This window comes from Sinohyriopsis cumingii, chromosome 18 (genome assembly GCF_028554795.1).
Source record: "Sinohyriopsis cumingii isolate HCF-2022 chromosome 18, ASM2855479v2, whole genome shotgun sequence".
NCBI classification, from domain to species: Eukaryota; Metazoa; Mollusca; class Bivalvia; order Unionida; family Unionidae; genus Sinohyriopsis; species Sinohyriopsis cumingii.
In genome coordinates this window covers 58679224-58705569 of record NC_142978.1, presented here as the reverse complement: position 1 = coordinate 58705569, position 26346 = coordinate 58679224, and the positions used below count along the sequence as shown (strand labels likewise).

Genomic DNA, 26346 nt, shown 5'->3' with positions numbered 1-26346 from the left:
TATATTTAGATGTAGAAAATATATTTCATACTCTAAGAATTCATTTTTCTATATAATTAAATAAGTTCATAGTTTTGTAGCATATAGCTATGCTACAGTATATGCTTCGTATGTGATGTCCTTCTTTCAAGTCATTGGCCTCTTGCTATTATATAGAAATTGGAGATTTAGTATAAAATTGGTGATATGAGATACTTGTCACAGACAACTAGTCACAATACTTGCTGGTAATCGCATAATCATCCATGCTTATACATATATAAGAATTCTGTATAATTTGATTATTTACCGTACTTCTTGTTTATATATATATATATATATATATATATATATATATATATATATATATATATATATATATATATATATATATATATATATATATATATATATGTGTGTGTGTGTGTGTGTGTGTGTGTGTGTGTGTGTGTGTAATTAAACTGCCACTCTACCGCTCTGGTGGTCTAGTGGTTAGAGCGTTCTCCTCGGATGCGGGAGGTCGTGGGTTCGATCCCCGGCCGAGTCATACCAAAGACTTACAAAAATGGTACTAACATCTGCCTCGCTTGGCGCTCAGCATAGTGTTAGGACTGGTCGGCCCGGTGTCAGGATAATATGACTGGGTGGGACATCATGATACAATTCTGCGGCATGACACCACATTGCTAGACATCACTATAAACTGCCACATTGCAGACATGGTAGCGATATGACTGAAAAGTTGTTATAGTTACGTTAAAAATCCAAATCACTTCACAAACTGCCACTGTAAACTGCAGATTAACAGTAAAATTTAATTACATAGGGTTGGGAAAATAAACAGAATCTTCATCTCTCTCTCTCTCTCTCTCTCTCTCTCTCTCTCTCTCTCTCGTGAATTAACAAGAAAGTATGGCTTTCATGTACAATTATCTGCAATTTCCTAGAACCTATGAGGTCTATTTTTTACTGCTACAAAAAGCAGAATCTGCATTGCTCATTTAAATAATAACCATGCGCTAAAATGATAACATTGTGAATGAGAGTATATAAACAAATTAGGACCTTAAACCTTGCTTGTAAGCGACTGCCCTATTCTGCTACAGTGTGGCAGCGGTAAATTACACCCACAAAATGTTCAAATAAAATGGGGTGCGAAGGGTCAGTGGAAATATAACTTTGTGTAAATACATCTAATTGCATACAGTTTGATACGTTTAATTTGTTTTGTGTTTCTTGCAGGCCACCGCTCTTCTGAATGTTAATACTCAGAACTCAGCTGACTGTAATGCCAAATTGCAAGATACAATGACGCAGAATGAAAGTAGATCTAAACACTTGCAAGCAGCCATTTATAGCTTGCATAAACAAGAATAGAAAACTGATGAATAGAATTATGAATGTAGCACTTGCAAGCAGCCATTGACAATAATGCAGAAGGAAAGTAGCACTTACAAAATGACACCTACAATTTGCATCAATGAAGAATACAAATTACATGGATATAATTATGAAAGTAGCACTTGCAAGCAGCCATTTACAATAATGCTTCAAGGATGATTAGAAAATACATGCATAGAATTATGGCGGTAATCCCCCTCCAAATTTCATGCCCGCAAGTATGCCGCTATGTGTAAATTAGTTTTACTTGAAAATACCGTAATGCGTGCGTGCGCGCGCGCGCGCGTGCGTGTGTGTGTGTGTGTGTGTGTGATCTTTAGGTTTACTGCTGAGAAATCTTGGGCCAAAGAAATAGCTGGCCAAAGGCGACAAAAGTCAATACAGGTTAACGAATGTGGCTTGCACAGATGTCCGTGAGACATGGCTGGGTTAAAGTAATTACTCTTGAATTCCAGTACCCTACTCTATCTACAAAGGGGATTCATAAGGCCTTGCATTTGTAAACTGTGACAAAAAATTATAGATAAGAAAAACGTTATAAAGACGCTATTATTGCGACACAGTGACAAGAACACGTTAAAAGGAAGCCCACAAATATAATAAATTAGCTAAAATTACATTAGCTTGTGTATCGTATATATTACAACGTGTTTTCTGATAATCCGGGGCATATTCTCTATCCTGATTAACGACATGTTTTTTTCTAGAACTAAATGGTTTACACATGAATTATTTTGACTTGTATATGAAAAGTTGAATTGTTGACCACATGTACCCACATTTGGTACATTGCATTTAATGAGTTATTCTGCACACACACACACACACACACACACGAACGCAGGCACGCACACACACACACACACACACACACGCCTGCGTTCGTGTGTGTGTGTATATATATATATATATATATATATATATATATATATATATATATATATATATGTGTGTGTGTGTGTGTGTGTGTGTTTGTGTATATATATATATATATATATATATATATATATATATATATATATATATATGTGTGTGTGTGTGTGTGTGTGTGTGTGTGTGTGTGTGTGTGTGTGATTTCGTCATCTATATACATACATATATGAATCAGCAAATTCTACCTCTTTTATCTACGGCCCACTCCAAAAGCAAGTATATGGTTTTATCGTTAGGTTTTATACATTCTCCTTTTTGCAAAAGAATTTCAACATATGTATTAGAATAAAAATGCCCAGCGTCTAATTTTATTTACTAAAACATACAATTATAATTTATAAAAGCCGCATACATCGACATATCTCGAAGGACACACTATGAGGCTGCTATAGCTTATATAAATCCAGTAACAATATTTTTTGGTCTCATAAACTGCCTGTCGCATACATTAATAAAATCTCACAAGCAGGTTAGGGAATGAAGCTTTCTTTTTTTAAGCTTCACAAAAGCGATAGCTCATGCATAATGCGCCAATCACAGCTGGCCTTCTTATTCATTTCTGCATAGGCATTTAGCTCCGCTACCTTTATGTCAGTTAACAGTATATGGACACTGACCTAACAACAGTCGATCAGGAATTAGGGTTTCCAGCCTGTAGCGGTCGACACGTTGTATTCAAGGCAAGTAGAATTATATTTTTAAACTGCGTGTTCACAATGAGCTCGTACAAACTTGACAAGCTTGTATTTCAGGTTTTGTAACCACTCAAAAATGTGGATATTTTTGGGGGCCCTAAATGATGTTCTTTAGTATTTATGTGAGGTCTAATATTTGGTATATTGATGTGGCATCAAGTTTATGCATAAAACATCACCTTTTTCCTAAAACACGAGACTAAATTGACGTTCTTGTCGCGATATTTCATAACGGTTTGCTCTGAAGCGAGTTTCGTGTCTCGGATATGTTACGTCTGCAGTTATAAATGATGTTTCAGAGTTGAAATACAATACTTAAGACAATATTATTAAACATTACCCCAATTTTTTAAAGTAGGGTTTCAGCGTCTAATTCATTTATTCATGTTTCAATTGATTTCGTCTCAGCATGGAAAGGGCAAAAATACGCTGATTTGCTTACGGCTGTTGCATGGTGGTACTGTACAGAAATCATTCATAACCAACGTGTTAAAAGTCGTCTGCTCGAGACCTTGCTTGAAAAGAGTTTTTATACACTGATATACATGTAGCACAGCTCGAGTATAATTGCAAATATCAGTAGTTAATAATCCGTTCCTCTATGAGTCTAGCCTCAAGCAAAAGCATTATAAGCATATACATTTTAACTGATGAGTGTACAGATTATTATTCCGTTGAGCAACGAGCTGTATAAGACAAAACAAAATTCTATTGAATGTTGGTGGCCTGTGTACGTCCTTTTTTTTTACCGACAAGGCTAGACAAAAAGATACCAGAAATTTTATTTCAGGTTGGTGGTCTGGGTAAAAATACACCAAACACTATTTCTTTACGAGCTACAATACCGATATGAAATAACAAAATTATTTCATAATTGAACATATAGTGGTACACAGTACATATTTACAGTGAAATATAATGTATCAACATTACAGTATCAATGGTAACAATAGATTTATAGACAATACAACAGTTGACGTGACAAAACTATTTCATAATTGAACAGGTACGTTACAAAAATAGTACATGTTTACAGTTAAATAATATACACAGAGCATTACAGTGTCAAAGGTGACAGGACATTAAAAGACATTACTGTGTCAAAGGTAACACGAGAATGAAACATTGAAACAAAGCAAAATAGTAAATAACATGCAGATTTTCAAAGCTTTTGCTTTTGGTTTCGTACGAGTACATATAAAACATGCGTATACGTAGTAATTCAAGTTGAAAGTATTACATTTTTCTGTTGTTGCAAAAATCGTGTAAAATGGGAACGATAACTGGCGGATTAAACGAAGAACATCAGGTTATAGCATGCGTCTACGAACTGATTTCAATATTAACGCATGCGAAATTCAATTGGAAAAAAGTCTACATCTATTATTGAAGAATCTGTGGCAATTATTTTGTCACATAAAGCGAATCGTAAAAAATCAATATTGACGTACAAGAAAAAGAAGGTAAACGTTGGTTAATATCGTGTGTGCGTGCGTGTGTGTGTACTATTTGTGTACCACCTATCTGTTGAATATATATATATATATATATATATATATATATATATATATATATATATATATATATATATATATATATATATATATATATATATATATATATCTGTGTGTGTGTGTGTGTGTGTGTGTGTGAGATTTGGATTTTTAACGTAGCTTTAATAATTTTTCAGTCGTATCGCTACGTTGTCTGCAGTGTGGCAGCTTATAGTGATGTCTAGTACTGGGGCATCATGTCGCAGACATGTAACATGATGTCCCACCCAGCCACATTATCCTGACACCAGGCCGACCAGTCCTAACACTAACATTTTAATGTTGAGCGCCAAGCGAGACAGCTGTTAGTACCATTTTTTGTAAGTATTTGGTATGACTCGGCTGGGGATCGAACCCACGACCTCCCGCAGGATTTACGAATCGAAGTGCCCGACTCCCACGACAACCTCAAATTCGGCACGAGTAAGCTCAAGTTTCCAAGTAACTTCTGCACGGGCGGGGCCAAAAAATTGAGTTGGGGTTTGTTAGTGTTCCGTTTTTAATGGAAACCAGTTTTGCCAAATAAGAAGTAAATATCACCATTCCAATTTATCGATTACAATTTACTCATACTATGTGTACATATCCGAGATTAGCCGACGTTAAGGTCCATACTCTCTATAGACTCGGCAGTTTGTTATTTAGATTGCTTTGATGTATTTTTCCCGTCTTAAGGTGAATCAAGCGTTAATTGTTAATAATTCAATTTTTGAGCTTTCATTGACATATGTGTTTGGAAATAAATGACACTCGTCACTAACCACTAACCACCAGGATTTCATTCAAAGCATGATCAATGAACCGAAAATATAACAACCACACACGGTATTTATGGTCTGTTTATGTGGTAATTGTCATGAGACCGTTACGTATTTGCAGGCTGACAAACATTTAAATGGATACAAAATAACTGTCTTAGATTTCAGAAGTCGACTTATCAAATATTGTTATGCATGTCGATGATTTCAAGGTGATTATATGCAAATTGTGAAGTATATTGATAAAATGAGTGTTTACAAATAGTTCGGTTGCGAGTATAAATTAATCATTACTCTAGCTAACATTATTCATAATGGAGTTGATGAAATGAGTCTGCCATCTTATCTACGCAAGAAGAGGAAACTTGACGAAGTTTCTAGCTCCAATGAACCCATCTGGCAGAGAGAAAAAAGCAGTACGATGCTGCTAAATGTGCAAGAACGTTTCAATAATCACGAGTTAATGAGTATTCGTGGCAAGAACACAACTCAGCAAATGAATCAATATTCTGCAGTCACTGCAGAAAATATCCCCAAAACAACTTAAGGCAAAAACGGGAGAGCACATCAATTTTCCTTAGGGACGGACTGACAATTAAGCGGAAGCAGACATGTGAGTGGACACAACACACCACAGAGGTACATGATAGAGTGAAATCATTGACTATTTCAGTGATGAACTTATTTCTACTCTCTTCTCCACCTGGATGCACAATTAAGTCTGCGCGATCATTTGAACTTTAACTAGAAAGAAAAAGATTAATGTTATGTATGAAAACATGATTAAAATTAAATAAATGCAGTTCTGCTATTGGTTGCTTTAAACTCTCCCTCTCCCTTTCTCTCTCTCTCTCTCTCTCTCTCAAAATTCTGGCTATTTTGAAACTATTTTCAACCTGACTATTAGGGCAAGTTTAGTTTTCCCAAGACAAATTCAATTGTCCAGAAAATGTAACATTTTAGAAATGTTTTAAATCTCCGACTATATATATATATATATATATATATATATATATATATATATATATATATATATATATATATATATATATATATATAACCGTAAAGAGAACATTTATTTCTCTTGTATTGGTGTTGAGTGCTTTATTAACCTTTATTTAAATAAAAACAGATATAAAAACAAACATCACGTTAGATATAATCTTGGTGAGAAGAAGAATTCAGTATGAAAATACCAGATGATACTAAAATGGATAGTAAAATTCAACACCAATTACCAATATTTGCACATTATGACTTTTAAAATAGTACACACAAATTCACGATCAAATCAATGGGAAAGTAACTTCCACATTAGAAAATTATAACTTACTGAAAATTAATAACTTGGTGTAAGAAATTTTAATTATTATCGAAAATTTATAATGATAGAATAAACTTATTTGAATTATATTTTCTGATGTTTAATGTTTAGCACGTATTTTTAAGATTAAGCAGTTTTTCAATACTAAACTATCCGTATCTACTTTAGGAAAGCTAGATCTTTAATCTATCCTTTTCTTTTATATATATTTGATTCTTGGGCAAATTTGGCAACATTATTCTTTTTTTTTTTTCTTCTTCGATTTTGAGACAATTAAACGTTATTCGTCATTTTCATGAATGACAGTATATATGTATTATGTGTGTGTGTGTGTGTGTGTGTGTGTGTAGACTTTAGGTCTGTAGGCATAGTAGATTACTGCATATATGTAGGTGGTATTGTTTGGGACGTTTAGTTGGGTTTTTTGGTGACTACCCGGTTGGATGGATGTTTATTGTCAAATTGAATTGGTGTATGTATATTATAGCGTGGATACATGTAGACATGTAAACTTGTCACTTTCATGTAGCAGATCATTATAATATACGTCGTTGGTATTGCCACAAAGAATTTTCTGGTTTAAATTCAGAAGTATTGACAATCCAAGATACTAAATCTTTGTAGTCATCTGTTGGTCTTCGTAACTCCACCTCCTCCTCCTCCTCTGGTTGGAGGGGTGCATCCAGATTCCTAAATTTCAGTAGCCATCCGTTCCTCTTGATAACCCCAGTATCCTCCTCCCCTGGGGGGTACATCCACCGGTAGAAATGGGATAGATTCAAGATCCTAAATTGGTATAGTCATCTATTCATCTTGGTGAAACATCGAAGATCATGCCCCCCACCCCCGCAAATGGTGCAGTATAAATTGATTCGTGTTACAAAAATAATCGACAGATGGAGGGACGGTGGAGAACACGATCTGTTATACAATAACCTTAAAATTCCTCATAGATAACGATTGAAAAAATAATAAACGATGAAGCACTGTTCACTTTAAAAAATATGGACATGTTCTCTTAAAATAATTGTTTTACCAGGCCTAACAAATCTGAAACCTAATTAGTTGTTTGATAATGTGTTCAGGAAGACAGACGTTTTGGTTGTAACGTCTTTAGTTTTGCTACATAATGTGTAATGAAATCGTTTTATCTAGAAATCAATGATATACCAGTCAACATTTACACTGCTGTTTTCAATTCAACCACTGACATAATTCACTGCATGTACATTCGAACGTGCTATCCGTACCACTTAAATGAACGTGTCCAAACATGTAACATACTGTCTGCACCGGGTCTTCACATTTATGTTTGGTAGATAAATTTAACTTACTGCGGTTCTACCCTTCATGCTGCCTTGATATTTAAATATTGTTTTCTAATGCAAAATTGGCATGTTAGAACTTGGACGGGTTTTGTTCAAGGGCCTCAAGGGACAAAAGTAAAGTCAATCACTTGCTCGAACGAATCAGATAACGCTTTTATTTAAATGGATAACTACAGGCGATGACGTCATAGTTAAAGTATGTGTGTTTTGTGTGTTTTTGGATGTTTAACGTAGCATTAACAATTTTGCAGTCATATCGCTATGATGTCTGAAATGTGACACTTTATAGTGATGTCTAGCATAGGGGCATCATGCCGCAGACATATAGCATGATGTTTCAATCATTCACATTTTCCTGACACAATGCCGACCAGTCCTAATACTAACGTCTTAATGCTGAGCGCCAAGCGAGGCAGGTGTTAGTACCATTTTTGTAAGTCTTTGGTATGACTCGGCCTGGATTCGAACCCACGACCTCCCGCATTCGAGACGGACGCTCTAACAACTATACCACCGGAGCGGTCCATAGTTAAAGTACGGATAGTGAGTCAAACTCTGTCAATCTACTATCAGAACACGATGCAAATGCCAAGGTTATACTCCACAATTAACCGAGAGTGAGGAAATTAAAGGTTTTTAAAATGGCTACTGTCGAAGTAAGAATCTCTATTTTCAGCATTAGCACTTATTCGAAAATAAAACCCAGAAGTGCGCGCTGAATCATTTTGTTTATATAGTTTGTTCAAATTAGTTCACAATATTAAATGGTCACATGACTGGTGATATTTCATGCAATAAATAAAAGTTTCCCAAAGCTTTTGTATTCTTGCACCTCGATATGCTTCAATCAAACACATCCACTGCTTGCCGTCCACGCGAAAGATCAAAACGTTGACTGGAGTTGTATTGATCAACTTCTTTTAAAACAGGTGATTTTGTTTGTTCAGTTTGGTATTAGATTATTAGTCGTATGACAAAGGTTTCAGCGAGAACAGTAACTGGGCTCCCTCAGTTAGAGGCGCTTTATGCACTGCTTATTGCGAAATTAGACATCCTACCTTCTGTCATACGAATCGAAATAGTTTCCTCCTGAGTTCACTCTTTCCGCTTCGTTTACTATCGTCATTTAAAAGAACCGAAAATTAGTGAATAAGTATTCATTCCATAGTTTACTTTAAAGATATTACTGTGAAATATAGAGCCACAACTCTGTCACAGAAGAAGGCAATACATAATTTGGTTTCGCCTTAGAACGATTTGATCATTTTCGCCGTACACGCGTACAACGTTACCTAGGGTGGATTAAAAAAATCTGGGTGAGCTGTAATAATCATAGGATGAGCTGGATTAATCGAAGGGTGAGCTTGGAGAGATTGTAGAGGGAGATGTAATACTTAAACAAATAGATTTAAAGCGCTCTTCTATAAGGTTCCAATTTTTAATAAGGCTTAGCAATCAAAATGTGAAATACTCAAACCGTAGGTTCAACGTTGGAATCAAATTTCATATTTAAATAAAGACTAACAAAAATTATTCTTGTTTTGTAAACTTTGATGCTTTCAGGCCCAATAGTTTTAATTGGTTTGTATTCCTCGGTATTCGAAATCAAAGAATCGAGAATACTGATAGTTTGGAGAGCTTAAATGAGACTAAACTACATAAATTCTGATGGAAGAACCCAGCTCTATATACATTGCTATTCATGAACCTTTTTATCATTGTTAACATCCTGCTCTAGATAATCTTTATAATATTTTTGTTGCTGATTTTTCTTGTCTGTATATGTCAAAGAGATGCTTACTTGCAGGTCTTAGCATTTTACCCATCAAGCGGACTGGTTTCCGTATTTGGAGGAAAAACAAAAGTGAAAGAGCACACGTTTCTACAGCTAAGTAGTAAAGGATACGATCTGCTTTCTGAACATATGTGGACTCAATAACAGGTCAATAATACAGATAAAATCAGAGCCCATTGTGACTTTCATTCTGTACTTGCTTGAATAATGACGTTTGGAGAAAACACGGCAAACAGACAAATGTTTTTTAAGTCTTGTTTCCTACTAATAACTACCTAAGATCTACTCATTTTTGCCATGGATGTACTGCACCCAGGGCCGGATTACCCGTTAAGCATACTAAGCACGTGCTTATGGCACCAGAAAAAATTCAGACTTTATTGTTGGTGATAAAACAGAATGAATTATATATGACCGTTTCAATCTGCATATACGAATATTTTTATTTGAATTGATGACAACACTGGTATTTTCCCAGGTCTTAATAATTTCTTTGTTGAGTTTCACATTTTGTAGGAAGGGGTGGGGGAACCATAATAGTTTCAGCCCTTAGGGCCCTGGAAGGTCTTAATCCAGAACTGACTTAATGTATGTAAATTTAAGTTTTCATAGTTTCGTAAATGTCAAAGTCGATAACGGAACTTTGAACCGTATAAGTCGTCCATTTTGACGACGCAGACAGTTCGATTTAGCATCAGACGCTTTGAGTACATACTACTTAAATGCATTTGGACATTAGATGAAAAATGTTAACATTACATCATCTTCTCCGAGCGATCTGGACGGCTCATGTTTCGTTGTGATGACATGGATCATAGAAACTTTGTTCAAGATTTTTAAAAAATCTCATGCTTTAGCTCAAAACCAGAATTTTTATATGTTCAAAGTGCAGATTTAATGTAAATTAAATTTAGCACGTTTTTGAAGTCATTAAAAGTAAAGTTGATCCTTAAAATTGACTGATGCTAATTTTTCTTGAGTTCAATATGAACCTGACTTTCTTCCTTAAATAATTTAGAAATTACATGACATTGTATTTAATATGGTAAAAGATAGAACTGAGGCGAACCCATCATTTTTTTTTTTTTTTTTGTTTTTTTTTTAAATTTATTTTTATTGTTTTTGGTTGCCTACCATAAATCTGCAAAATGTAGAAACCAGGGAACCGAACTAACAACTACAGAATGCATTGTGTATTGCCGCCACAAATTAAATAAGACACCGAAAAGTTGCAGAATGTAAATAATAAACACTCTAAAGGAAGGTTCTTGGTATAAAGATTAAAACAAGTAGAAAACGTTACTACAAACCAGAATTATTCACACTACGATCGTTCCAGCTCGTCCATTTAGAACGATACAGCGTGCCATGCATATCGAACGATTTTGCCGTGCTTTAGATGTCAATAGATGCTATTCAAAGTACTTTTGCGATTTGCGAAACAAGGACTGACCGAGACTTTACGAATAACTGAACTAATTTTGTAAAATTCTTAACCCCTGGATTAATCATACAATCAATCCAATCGTTGAAATAGACGCGGTGATCCAAATAGTTTGGGTCTGTTTTTTTTACCAAGACATTTCCGCCTACAAAATGCCTGATCTTCTGCAAATTACAATGCCGACATAATGGCATAATGGTATAATGTTTGTCTCGCAGAAATAGCCGAGGTAGCTCCGAGCGCTAACTAGATTTTTTTTTTTAAGATTATTCTAATTGTCAATCTCATTTAATCCAGTCTTAGAGCCGAGGTAGACCAACAGTCTTAGAGCCGAGGTAGACCAACAGTCTTAGAGCCGAGGTAGACCAAAAAGATTGCGGTTTTTATGCGAAAATTGTTATGAATTTTCAGTTAGTTCTCTGACATTTTAAAAAGTTCATTAATGGAGAGAAATCAGAGAATATTCGTGCAAGAAATGGTGATGTTAGGATTGATAAAAGCGAATAACTCCATCGAATCTCGTCCGAGAAATCCACAATGGCAAAGATATAAGCGCAAAATAGAATGGTGCAGTTTTTATTTTCACGGAATAAAGCTTGCATTTGATACCAACAATATATGAAGTAAATATCAGTTTCTTAACATGTAAATGCATGCAGATTGTATAATTCACAATTTGCCTTAATAAATGCTACAGAACTTGCGCAGTTTTTCTTTTCTTAAAATGTGTCTTACCTTTATTTTCTCTGACAGTGACAACTATTTTTTTCAAATCGGATTTTGATTTATTTAGCCTAATTTTTTATACGATTGCAGCAGACATCCTCTGTGAAAAGCGAGTTAAATCAATAAACTCAACTGCATTTCTCTGAATTGAGGACTGACTATGGATGTGTGACACATACAGTTCGTCAAAACAGGATTACGAAGTAAGTTACCTGGTTAGGTTTGGTTTAAGTGTTTAACGGCACAGCAATACAAGTAGGTTATTTAGTACTGAGGCAATTGGAGTAAAGTATCTTGCCTAAGGACACGATATGGTAGTAGTTGACCCAAGCTGGTCTGATGGTACGATCCTAATACGCACCCTTTAGATTGTACAATATCTGGTACACAGCTTAAGCTGTTCGTATCATAAATATTAGAGATCTTGTTTCGAATGGTTTACAAACAATGAAAACAACTTCGAGTATAACAGACTCATGAACTAACCTGGAATGGCTACGTGTCCATTTTAACTTGAGTTTTTTCCCCCCTTACACCCTTTACTTGGTTATGTATCACATTCGACGTTAACTTATTATTTAGCGTGGCCTAACATGCACACAATATAGGAAATCTGATTGGTTATGTGGGGTAAATCCATACATGTTTTTTAATGGATCCATCCAGAAAATATGCATTGGAATGCCCGTAAATTTCTTTGACCAAAATAAGCAGTATTGAAGAAACTTTACATTTTCATTCTCTGAGGTGAAATTACATTCTTTCTGAACATTTATTATACAAGTGCTTTTATCATCGACTTTAATGTTTTTCTTTACTAGCGAACAATTTTTAGTAACTGACGAAAGAGGAAAGTATGTTTTTTTAGTCAATTAGTATAATTGGCGATCGAGTTTTACGGCTGTTGACTGACTGTTAATAGGTACTAATATTTACTTTAAGAGTTGTTTTTTTTTCTTTCTTCGTCTTTAAACATGGACAATGTCAGCTTTTTCCCCTTACCATACGGTAATGGATAGTGTCTGCACAAACTTGACCTAACATGAATCTATATTTAGGTATTGTGATGTTCTTGACATCAAACTGTGTCCAGGCATTTTGTGATGTTCTGAACATGAATGTATGTTCAGGTATTTTGATGTTCTTAACATCAAACTAATTCCATGCATCATTATATTCTTAACATGAATCTATATTCAGTTGTCGTGATATTCTTAACATGAATCGTTATTCAAGTATTGTGATTTCTTAATATAAGGTTGGAGCAAGTTATCGTGATGATTTTAACGTGAATCTATATCCAAGTATCGTGATGTTCTTAACGTGAATCTATATCCAAGTAGCGTAATGTTCATAACATGAATCTATATCCAAGTAGTGTGATGTTCTTAACGTGTCTCTATATCCCAGTAGCGTGATGTTCTTAACGTGACTCTAGGTCCAAGTAGCGTGATGTTAGTAACGTGACTCTAGGTCCAAGTAATGTGATGTTCTTAACGTGAATCTATATCAAAGTAGCGTGACGTTCTTAACATGAATCTATATCCAAGTAGCGTGATGTTCTTAAAGTGATTCTATATCCAAATAGCGTGATGTTACTAACGTGACTCTAGGTCCAAGTAGCGTGATGCTCCTAACGTGACTCTATATCCAAGTAGCGTGATGTTCTTAATGTGACTCTATATCCAAGAAGCCTTATGTTCCTAACGTGAATCTGTATCCAGGTATCGGGATGTTCTTAACATGAATCTATATCCAGGTATCGTGATGTTCTTAACGTGCCTCTATGTCCAAGTAGCGTGATGTTCTTAACGTGAATCAGTATCCAAGCAGGGTGAATGTTCTTAACGTGAATCTATATCCTAGTAGCGTGATGTTCTTCACGTTAATATATATCCAAGTAGCGTTATGTTCTTAACATAAATATATATCCAAGTAGTATGATGTTCTTAACATGAATCTATATCCAGGTAGTGTGATGTTATTAACGTGAATCTATATCCAATTAGCGTGATGTTCTTAACGTGAACATATATCCAAGTAGTGTGATGTTCTTAACGTGCATCTATATCCAAGTAGCGTTAAGTTCTTAACGTGAATCTATACCCGAGTAGCGTTACGCTCTTAACGCGAATCTATATCCAAGTAGTCTGATGTTCTTAACGTGAATCTGTGTCCAAGTAACGTGATGATCTTAACGTGAATCTAGGTCCAAGTAGAGTGATGTTCTTAAGGTGACTCTATATCCAGGTAGCGTGATGCTCTTAACGTCAATGTATATCCATGTCGCGTGATGATTTTAACATGAATCTATATCCAAGTCGCGTGATGTTCTTAACGTGAATCCATATCCAAGTAGCGTGATGTTCTTAACCTGAATCCATATCCAAGTAGCGTGATGTTCTAAACGTGAATCTAGTCCAAGTAGCCTGATGATTTTAAAGTGAATCTATATCCAGGTCGCGTAATGATATTAACATGAATCTATATCCAAGTCGCATGATGTTCTTAACGTGAATATATATCCAGGTAACGCGATCTTCTTAACGTGACTCTATTTCCAAGCAACGTGATGTTCTTAACGTGAATCTAGGTCCAAGTATCGTGATGTTCTTAAAGCGACTCTAGGTCTAAGTAGAGTAATGTTATTAACGTGAATCTATATCCAAGTAGCGTGATGCTCTTAACGTGAATCCATATCCAAGTACCGTGATGTTCTTAACATGAATCTATATCCAAGTATCGTGATGGTCTTAACGTGAATCTATATCCAAGCAGCGTGATATTTTTAACGTGAATCTAGATCCAAGTAGCGTTATGATTTTAACGTGAATCTATATCCAAGTAGCGTGATGATTTTAACGTGAATTTATATCCAAGTCGCGCGATGTTTTTAACGTGATTCTATATCCCGGTAGCGTGATCTTCTTAACGTGACTCTATTTCCAAGTAATGTGATGTTCTTAACGTGAATCTAGGTCCAAGTAGCGTGATGTTCTTAACGTGACTCTATATCCAAGTAGCGTGATGCTCTTAACGTGAATCTATATCCAATTAGCGTGATGTTCTTAACGTGAATCTATATTCAAGCAGCGTGATTATCTTAACGCGAATCTATATCCAATTAGCGTGATGTTCTTAACGTGATTCTATATCCAAGTAGCGTGTTGTTCTTAGCGTGAATCTTTATCTAGGTATCCAGCCAATGTGGGCATGTGAGAAAGCCTGCCAGTAGCTTCTCGTGGGTCGGTGGTTCTTTCCGGGGTTTTCCGGGTTCTTCCTCCACCATTAATACTGGCCGCCATGTATAGCCTATCGTGCTGAAAAATGGCGTTAAACCCCACAACAACAACAACAACAATTATCTAGGTATCGTGATGTTCTTAGCATGAATTTATATCCACATAGCCTGGTGTTCTTAACGTGAATATATATATCACAGGAATCGTGATGTTCTTAACATGAATCTATATCCAGGTATCGTGATGTTCTTAACGTCAATCTATATCCAAGTAGCGTGATGACTTTAACGTGACTCTATATCCAAGTAGCGTGATGTTCTTAACATGAATCTATATCCAGGTATCGTAATGTTCTTAGCATGAATCTTTATCCAGCTATCGTGATGTTCTTAACGTGAATCTATATCCAAGTAGCGTGATGTTCTTAACATGAAGCTGTATCCAGGTATCGTGATGTTCTTAACGTGAATCTATATCCAAGTATCGTGATGTTCTTAACGTGAATCTATATCCAAGTAGCGTGATGTTCTTAACATGAATCTATATCCCAGTAGCGTGATGTTCTTAACGTGACTTTAGGTCCAAGTAGCGTGATGTTAGTAACGTGACTCTAGGTCCAAGTAACGTGATGTTCTTAACGTGAATCTATATCCAAGTAGCGTGATGTTCTTAAAGTGATTCTATATCCAAATAGCGTGATGTTACTAACGTGACTCTAGGTCCAAGTAGCGTGATGCTCCTAACGTGACTCTATATCCAAGTAGCGTGATGTTCTTAATGTGACTCTATATCCAAGAAGCCTTATGTTCCTAACGTGAATCTGTATCCAGGTATCGCGATGTTCTTAACATGAATCTATATCCAGGTATCGTGATGTTCTTAACGTGCCTCTATGTCCAAGTAGCGTGATGTTCTTAACGTGAATCAGTATCCAAGCAGGGTGATGTTCTTAACGTGAATCTATATCCTAGTAGCGTGATGTTCTTCACGTTAAAATATATCCAAGTAGCGTTATGTTCTTAACATAAATATATATCCAAGTAGTATGATGTTCTTAACATGAATCTATATCCAAGTAGTGTGATGTTATTAACGTGAATCTATATCCAATTAGCGTGATGTTCTTAACGTGAACATATATCCAAGTAGTGTGATGTTCTTAACGTGAATCTATATCCAAGTAGCGTTAAGTTCTTAACGTGAATCTATATCCAAGTAGTCTGATGTTCTTAACGTGAATCTATATCCAAGTAACGTGATGATCTTAACGTGAATCTAGGTCCAAGTAGAGTGATGTTCTTAAGGTGACTCTATATCCAGGTAGCGTGATGCTCTTAACGTCAATGTATATCCATGTCGCGTGATGATTTTAACATGAATCAATATCCAAGTCGCATGATGTTCTTAACGTGAATCCATATCCACGTAGCGTGATGTTCTTAACCTGAATCCATATCCAAGTAGCGTGATGTTCTTAACCTGAATCCATATCCAAGTAGCGTGATGTTCTAAACGTGAATCTAGTCCAAGTAGCCTGGTGATTTTAAAGTGAATCTATATCCAGGTCGCGTAATGATATTAACATGAATCTATATCCAAGTCGCATGATGTTCTTAACGTGAATATATATCCAGGTAACGCGATCTTCTTAACGTGACTCTATTTCCAAGCAACGTGATGTTCTTAACGTGAATCTAGGTCCAAGTATCGTGATGTTCTTAAAGCGACTCTAGGTCTAAGTAGAGTAATGTTATTAACGTGAATCTATATCCAAGTAGCGTGATGCTCTTAACGTGAATCCATATCCAAGTACCGTGATGTTCTTAACATGAATCTATATCCAAATATCGTGATGGTCTTAACGTGAATCTATATCCAAGCAGCGTGATATTTTTAACGTGAATCTAGATCCAAGTAGCGTTATGATTTTAACGTGAATCTATATCCAAGTAGCGTGATGATTTTAACGTGAATCTATATCCAAGTATCGTGATGGTCTTAACGTGAATCTATATCCAAGCAGCGTGATATTTTTAACGTGAATCTAGATCCAAGTAGCGTTATGATTTAAACGTGAATCTATATCCAAGTCGCGTGATGTTTTTAACGTGATTCTATATCCCGGTAGCGTGATCTTCTTAACGTGACTCTATTTCCAAGTAATGTGATGTTCTTAACGTGAATCTAGGTCCTAGTAGCGTGATGTTCTTAACGTGACTCTATATCCAAGTAGCGTGATGCTCTTAACGTGAATCTATATCCAATTAACGTGATGTTCTTAACGTGAATCTATATCCAAGTAGCGTGATGTTCTTAACATGAATCTATATTCGAGCAGCGTGATTATCTTAACGTGAATCTATATCCAATTAGCGTGATGTTCTTAACGTCTCTCTAGGTCCAAGTAGCGTGTTGTTCTTAGCGTGAATCTTTGTCCAGGTATCGTGATGTTCTTAGCATGAATTTATATCCACATAGCCTGGTGTTCTTAACGTGAATATATATCACAGGAATCGTGACGTTCTTAACATGAATCTATATCCAGGTATCGTGATGTTCTTAACGTCAATCTATATCCAAGTAGCGTGATGATTTTAACGTGAATCTATATCCAAGTAGCGTGATGTTCTTAACATGAATCTATATCCAGGTATCGTGATGTTCTTAACATGAATCTTTATCCAGCTATCGTGATGTTCTTAACGTGAATCTATATCCAAGTAGCGCGATGTTCTTAACGTGACTCTAGGTCTAAGTAGCGTAATGCTCTTTTCGTGAATCTATATCCAAGTATCGTGATGATTTTAACGTGAATCCATATCAAAGTAGCGTGATGTTCTTAACGTGACTCTAGGTCTAAGTAGCGTGATGTTCTTAACATGAATCTATATCCAAGTAGCGTGATGTTCTTAGCGTGAATCTGTATCCAAGTATCGTGGTGTTCTTAACGTGAATATATATCACAGGAATTGTGATGTACTTAACGTGAATCTATATCCAAGTATCGTGATGTTCTTAACATGAATCTATATCCAGGTATCGTGATGTTCTTAACGTGCCTCTAGGTCCATGTATCGTGATGTTTTTAACGTCTCTCTAGGTCCAAGTAGCGTGATGTTCTTAACGTGAATCTATATCCAAGTAGCGTGATGATTTTAACGTGAAAATATATCCAGTTATCGTGATGTTCTTAACGTGAATCTATATCCAGGTAGCGTGATGTTCTTAACGTGAATCTATATCCAAGCAGGGTGATGTTCTTAACGTGAATCTATATCCATGTAGCGTGATGTTCTTAACATGAATCTATATCCAGTTATCGTGATGTTCTTAACGTGAATCTATATCCAAGTAGCGTGTTGTTATTAACATGAATCTATATCCAGTTATCGTGATGTTCTTAACGTGAATCTATATCCAAGTAGCGTGATGTTCTTAACGTGAATCTATATCCAAGTAGCGTGATGTTCTTAACATGAATCTGTATCCAGTTATCGTGATGTTCTTAACGTGAATCTATATCCAAGTAGCGTGATGTTCTTAACATGAAGCTATATCCAGGTATCGTGATATTCTTAACATGAATCTATATCCAGGTATCGTGATGTTCTTAACGTGAATCTATATCCAAGTAGCATGATGTTCTTAACGTGAATCTATATCCAAGCAGGGTGATGTTCTTAACATGAATCTATATCCAGGTATCGTGATGTTCTTAACGTGAATCTATATCCAGGTAGCGTGATGTTCTTAGCGTGACTCTATATCCAAGCAGGGTGATGTTCTTAACATGAAACTATATTCAGGTATCATGATGCCAAAATATATGCGTGATTTAAAATGTTTCATGCGATAATTTTGGCAAGAATTAAAGAAAATTTAATCTTTGAAAACTGATGTGAAAAGGTAAAGTATTCCAAAACAATTATTAATTATAAAGAATAAAATTTATTACTAAAACATAATAATATTTATGTATTTGATTATATGTTTACATTCCCTAGATTTTTGTATATATAAATGTTCTTGTCTGGGACTTAATATAGGCGGATAAATTTGAAGGTGTTGTTCCAATGCGATTTTTGTAATCTTTGTTTCAGAAATTTGCTATTGATACATCGTTTGTTTGAAAATTAAAAAAGATTTTAGAAAATATGATTCGTGTGCTTGTCCATCTTAATACAAATTTTAACCCTTGATTTCATCTGAAAAATCCGGTTTATTTACCATTTGTTAGGTAGACCAAAAAACCAAAAACAACTTGCACTTGATGTCTGACGGTAATGCTGTAATGAGTACATTGCACTACATTATATCTGTATTATCATAGAACGGTAGCCTAAAGTAGTCGAATAATTAAAAATTTAATAACAGTTCCACTTGTAGGTAGATTACAATATAATGACCATTTCAGGTGTAAATGACTTTCTATCAGACTAAATTACATTTTAGCTTCTGGAACATTGTCATCTTTTCCAGTACGTCCAGGGGCGAACTGGAATGCTTTTCTTGAGTAAATTTGTGTTACTGTTATATGGTTGAAATTATGCCCTAGGGCCCTTTCCCCCTTGACCTCTATCAGGGGTTCCACCCATAGACCCCTTAGGCTCCCCCTTAAATGATATTCCAGGCTCCGGCCCTGTTGTCCATAGGAGTCAAAACAGTGTACGCGCGAGCTATTTTTAGGTATTAGATAACTGCGCTGTAAGTCACTTCCTCCCACGTCGTAACCAGCCCTGTTTATATCTCTTGGAAAATCCTTGTCTTTCTGAAAGCGAGAAAAAACATCGGATGTAGTTCGTCGTTTTTTAGACACATGTTTTGAACTACGTTCGTTCATATGGAACAGTATGGCGGCGGAAAAAGAGTCCCAATGGTAAGAGTTTCGACCTTTGCTGTTGTAATGTATGTTGTGCACTCAACCAGAGTCGAATCACCAAACTACTTTGCAACATCGAGGTTAAGTCATCGACTCTGTTATCTGGCGTTTTATTTTCCAATTTTCCAATCTTTATCATAAAAGTAACAAATTAGTTCCAAACAGGTGGGCGCGTTACATTGTTTATCTTCATGACTTGTTAAGGTCAACTTAATGCATGTATATGTATATATATATGTTTGTATGTATGTGTGTATATATATATATATATATATATATATATATATATATATATATATATATATATATATATATATATATATATATATATATAAATTTAAACTAAGCACAAGTCTTCGTAAAAATGTGTTATGATGTATTTTCGCAAAGCATAAAACTGTCCATGCTTTTTGGAGCACATCTGTTGTAAATTGTTGTGTTTCGGAGATGAGTAGTTTTGCATGTTGTTAAACTCTCCAGTTACTGAGGTAAGTAAATCTTGCATTTAGTCTGCAATACAACAATGCATAAATTGAAGTGATCGTTTTTGAAAAAACACCGGAACCTATAAAGTTTTTCACCAGTCAAATACATCTGATGTTATTTCAAGACCTGGCCGAGCGATGTTCCGATCACTGTTTACATAGAACTCTATGAGACGCCGCAGCCGACAAAACCTGGTCCAATGAGAAAGTTGTAGCTGAAATTTTGATGGCGTATTTCGAGAAATCCAGTATCACGCGATGGATGATAGTACATGTCCTTAAAGTTCCATTTTCAAGATCGAGATTTTAGATTTTATATGTTGAATTATACAGTGGTGGTTTAAAGTTCTATTTCCTATGTCGACGTTTTACAGTGCATATTTTGAATTACACAGCGTTGGTTGAAATTTCAATATCATATGTCGAGAATCCCTAATTCACAAATTGTATGTAACTATTTTTAATGAAGTTCCATTTCATATGACAAGGATTTTGATTTCATCTGTTGAATTTCACAGCAATGATAAGCAGCATCATTGTTTAAAAATTACGCGGTCCGTTCACGAGAGCGACCTCTAGCGAAGAAATTCACAGTAATTATCGACCTGTGAATGATTGAATACACGAATGATGATGTATCTTAATACTCGATATCATTTAGAATTGTTAAAGTGGTCATTGTGTTATGCAACTTTTAACACCAACACATTTCAGCATATAAAAATAGCAATTCCGACAAGCACATTAACGTGTCTAATCACCGCTGAGTAATTCAGCAGATACAATCTGAAACCTCAGCATACGAAATGGAACATTCAGCACAATCAGTTTGATTCAACATGTTAAATTGACACTCTCGACATATGACATTAAAATTTCAATAACCGCCGTGTAGTTCAGAAGATACAATCTAAAAACTCGACATTGGACATCGAAATTTCAACAAGCGCTGTGTAATTCGACAGATGAAATCTAAATATTCAACATATTAAATGGACATTTCAACGTAAACTCTTTCAATCAATACGTAAATTAGGAACTCTCGATGTATGACATTGAAATAGCAATCGCCGCCGTGTAATTCAAACGACACAAACTAAAACCTCGTTTAGAAAATATAACTTTCAACCACTGCTGTTTAATTCAACAAATACAATCTAAAATTTCGACCTAGAAAATGGAACTTTAAAGACAAGCATTTTTGATACAACACGTGAAATTGGAATTCTGGACATATGACATTAAATCTTCAACAGCAACGTTACGATTGGACCAGGTTTTGTCCCGTACGGCGCCTCATAGATCTCATTACTATTTGTAAAGTGCTCAGAGCAGTGAACAGTGACATGTTAAAAACAGAGGATATCTCTCTCAGTAATCCAATCGATCCTCTTAGCAATAATCCAGTGATCCCAGCGTTGAAAGAAACATCACTATCTCTCTCTCGCACACACACACACACACACACACGAATTCTGTAGTAGATAACATTTCTTTCTTTGTATGTAAAATTTGTTATTTATGGGCACTCATATTTATAGTTTGCCAGAATTGCTTATTTGCCTTTGCAAACATGACCGTAGTGCAGTTTATATTAAAACTGCACAAACTGTTTAAATATTTCAAATAAGTTACTAAATTCATATAATTGTTTTAATTTAAAGCCCTTAATGTTATTTGTTATTTCTTTTTTAATTAATAATTCAAAATGGAAAGTAGATTGTTCTGAATAATTAAGTTGGTCATTATATTCATATATAGGAAAGACATAAATATGTTTTGAAAAACCTGTGTCCATTTATACCGCATGTTGTCCTTACGTTGACCCATAACTTGTCCCATATGTCCCGCTGCACCGTCGTGAGCACTATCTGTGAAGGGTGTCGCCCTTTCAAGATGGCAAAAGGTTTAATTAGACAGGTGCGCTGTTTTCAGGCAAAATAAATAAATAGTTCTGATACGATCATTTGCCACACTTGTTCAGTCTGTTGGTAGGGTATAAAATTTGTATCGTTTGCTACAGTACTGTGGCCAAGCTAAGGCAAGTACACTACTGACACTCTACTAAAGATGTATTTTGTTGTCAGACAATTATTTTTCTGCATTTATGCCATAATTCACTCAGAAATTCCCACCAATATTTTATTTTTTAAAATGTGTTCGAATTTTCATAGTACCCAACATAAAAGCAATTTCATCATTCTTCATTTAGACGACATTGGTGCTGTTAATATGTTAACTTGAAGCGAAGTCTGACACTAACGTCCATGACCATTTGATTTTTTTTCGAGAGTGTCATATCTTCCCTGATTTAATATAAGATGGGTAAACAATTGTGGTATGAGGTCTATATGACGCAGGAGAGACGTTTACATGTTTATTTTTATATAATCACACACAGGACTTTATTTATTGGTTTGTTTTCGAAGGAATTGTCCATGTCACCAAAGGACGCAAACTGGAACAAGGATGCAATTCCGACAGAACTGTTTCAACGAGACGAAGGACTGTCTTTCTTAGACCAGGATGAAGAAGCGGCTGACAAGGAGGTTGAAAACAATAAAACGGACGAGAAAATTTACTCAGGCTTTTTCGATCGTTACAAGAGAGATGACCTCTACAGACGGAAGTTGATCCAAACTGTGTGGATATGCTGGTCATTCACAATGTTGGTAAGAATTGGCAACCACATCAGTTTTATCGTTGAAATTTGCGATGAATTAAATCAAGCTAAACGGACGCGTAATGAAAACTTAAGCATCTGACTAAAGCCAGAAAGTACAAATGATCATAATTCTTGAACTATAAGTAAGCACCAGTCTAAGTGTCGGTTATCAGGACATATCTATTATAACAAAGGAATTATGATTTAATTTATGACTCACACATTTATTGTACAGAACATGTATTTCAAGCCAGTGTATGAACATCTATTACAAGACAGTATACAAAACACTCGTTATAATACAGTGGACTGAACACTTGTTACAAGCCAATGTAAACAAGACTTGTTACAAGACAGTGTACAAATTATTTATTACAAGACGGTGTATAATATATTTATTGCAAGACAGTGTACAGAACACTTGTTACAAGACAGTGTACAGAACATTTGTTAAAATACAGTGTATTTTATATTTATTACAAAACAGTTTACAAAACACTTGTTACAAGACTGTACAGAACACTTGTTACAAGACAGTGTATATAATATATATTGCAAGACAGTTTACATAACACTTTTTACAAGATAGTATACATAATACTTGTTAAAACAGTGTACGTGACACTTGTTATAAGCCAGTGTATATAATATCAATTATAAGACTGTACAGAGGTTACAAAACTGTACATAAGCGTTACAAGACAGTGTACAGAACACTTGTTACAATGTACTATACAAATCATTTATTACAATACTGTAAAACACTTGTCACAAGACAGTGTACATAAGACTTCTTACAAGACAGTGTACACAACACATGTTACAAGACAGCGTACAGAACACTTGTTACAAAAGAGTACTAACCATTTATTACAAGACAGTGTGCAAAACACTTGTTACAAGACAGCGTAACTAAGAATTTTTACAAGACAGTGTACCTAACATTGGTTACAAGACAGTACACCTAAGAATTCTTGCAAGACAGTGTACAAAACATTTATTACAAGGCAGTGTATAAAGAAGAAGAAAATGATAGCAGAGGATTACCTGATTGCATTACAAATTTACATATTAGATACCAGATCTATCTTTCATAAAATGTTACTGAGCATTTCGAGTACTTCATGTTTGTCCCGATTTGAAAATCCTACTCAAAATGTAACAATGCAACGTTTCGAATGGTTAGAAATGGTTTTGAGTTCGATCCGAAGTAGAAGTATACTGACAATGACAAGTAAAGACATTTGTTTTGACAATGACATATATTTATTATGTATTACTGGTAGTGCAATGAGACACATCCCGAGGGGGATTGTCTGGACATTGGGGCTTTCTAAGTTCAAACTGTAAGCTATAAATCTGCCAGTTTGCAATGAGGTTATTGAAGGGCAACATTCCCCAGACGACAGCTTACAGCAATTCCACGGTAATTATTTGGATCATACAAAACACCTTCATGTTTAGCGATGACGGTCTCCAGCTATCAGTTAACAGAAATCAAGTCAACGTAAGAATGAGGCGGTATACTAATTGATCAATTAAACATGGGACTGTACACTACTACGTGATCAGTTAAACATGGGACTGTGATCAGTTAAACATGGGACTGTAACCTAGGTGACAATTAAATATTGGAATGGATACTAGTTGATCAATTAAACATGGGACTGTATACTAGGTGATCAGTTAAATATGGGAATGTTTACTATGTGATCAATTAAAATATGGGACTGTATATTTTAATACTTCAATTACGATCAGTAACATTAACATTCCATTTCTTAAAAAAACAACCTGTATTGCTTGGCTTCCCTTATTGGTTGGGAAGTCCTGATTAAGTACAGTATTACTGGTTTAGTACAGTATTACTGGTTTAGTACAGTATTACTGGTTTAGTACAGTATCACTGGTTTAGTACAATATTACTGGTTTAGTACATGACATTATTACTGGTTTAGAACAGTATTAATGTACTGACGCTGTACGGTATTACTGGTTTAGTGCAGTATAGTATTACTGGGAGTGACTTAGTACAATATAGTATTACTGGTTTAGTACGGTATAGTATTAGTTTTAGTACATTATTACTGTTTTAGTACAGTATTTCTGGTTTAGTACAGTACTAATGCTTTATTATGGTATTATTGGCTTATTATAGTACAGTATTAGTATTTAATACAGAACAGTATTACTGGTTAGTACATTATTACTCATATAGTACAGTATTACGTACGATGAAAGGGATAAAGTTAAGAAAAAATATCATCAGTAATAAAGTTGTTAAAGTAGTTAATACTTTTTTGGTGCTGGAAAACGGATTCATTATCAATTAATGTCTTAGTGTCTGAAAAGTCGACAGTTACCTTTTTAACAACTTTCCAGTATTCACTAGGGTTGAAATCTTGAAATGACTTTAATTTTCTCGAGATAGTTACTTTAAATTGTTTTTCTTTCAAACTGAGGAGTTTTGGAAGTTGTAATCTCCTTGGTGTCTTGTCAGATTGGACTGAATTTTGTCGGGTGTTTACAGCTAGTGCAAAGCAAATGTTCTATGCGTTAATTCCTTTTACAACAAACTAATATAATTGATTTATATAAATAACTAGAATAATTTAAAGCAGTGCTGTTCAACCCGCGGCCCGCGGGCTGATTTTAAATGGCCCTACAGAGCTCGAACAGCTGTATAGTCGATGCTTTTCAGTTTTCTGCTGCGGCCCTCGGCTTAAAGAAAAACATTTTTCAGTGGCCCATGGTGCCAAAAAGGTTGGACAGCACTGATTTAAAGTTTAAATGGTAATATAGAATTAGTCTACTTAAATTACAAATCTTCTTTTAGGGTCTGCATTTTTGTCAGATGGGACCAGCCCTTCCCGACCTCCGACTTATTATCCAGAAAGACCTTGAGACCGCCTCCTGGCTGTTCGTCTCCCGTACAGTCGGATATGTAGTCGGGGCCTTTGTGAGCGGGTACCTGTATGACCGCTATAACCGACTCCTTCTACTCAGTCTGGCTTTGGCTTTAATGGGTGCTACCAATGGCGCCGTGCCGTGGTTTGAGAGCTTCCATTTGATGATAGCTATTATTGCTTTCCATGGTTTCTTCATGTCAGCCGTTGACACAGGTCATATCATTCTTTGT

At 35.4% G+C, this 26346-nt stretch overlaps 1 protein-coding gene across 6 annotated transcripts in view; it reads left to right on the top strand.

Annotated features, from left to right (window-relative positions):
- Positions 1-2840: 2840 nt before the first annotated feature.
- The window catches only part of LOC149776737 (sodium-dependent glucose transporter 1A-like), a 35618-nt gene continuing 12112 nt past the window's right edge, over positions 2841-26346 (top strand). For 3 of the 6 annotated variants that reach the window (XR_016416096.1, XM_089941273.1, XM_089941267.1), the window contains exons 1-3: positions 2841-2993; positions 22972-23214; positions 26044-26329. Coding sequence is in view for 5 of the 6 variants with exons in the window: in XM_089941273.1 (XP_089797399.1) it covers positions 2919-2993; positions 22972-23214; positions 26044-26329 (604 nt within the window). In the remaining variant the exon portion in view is untranslated. Of the gene's footprint in view, positions 2994-12026; positions 12140-19911; positions 20055-22971; positions 23215-26043; positions 26330-26346 lie in introns of those variants that run through there. The other 3 variants (XM_089941268.1, XM_089941269.1, XM_089941270.1) reach the window with 3 other exon arrangements.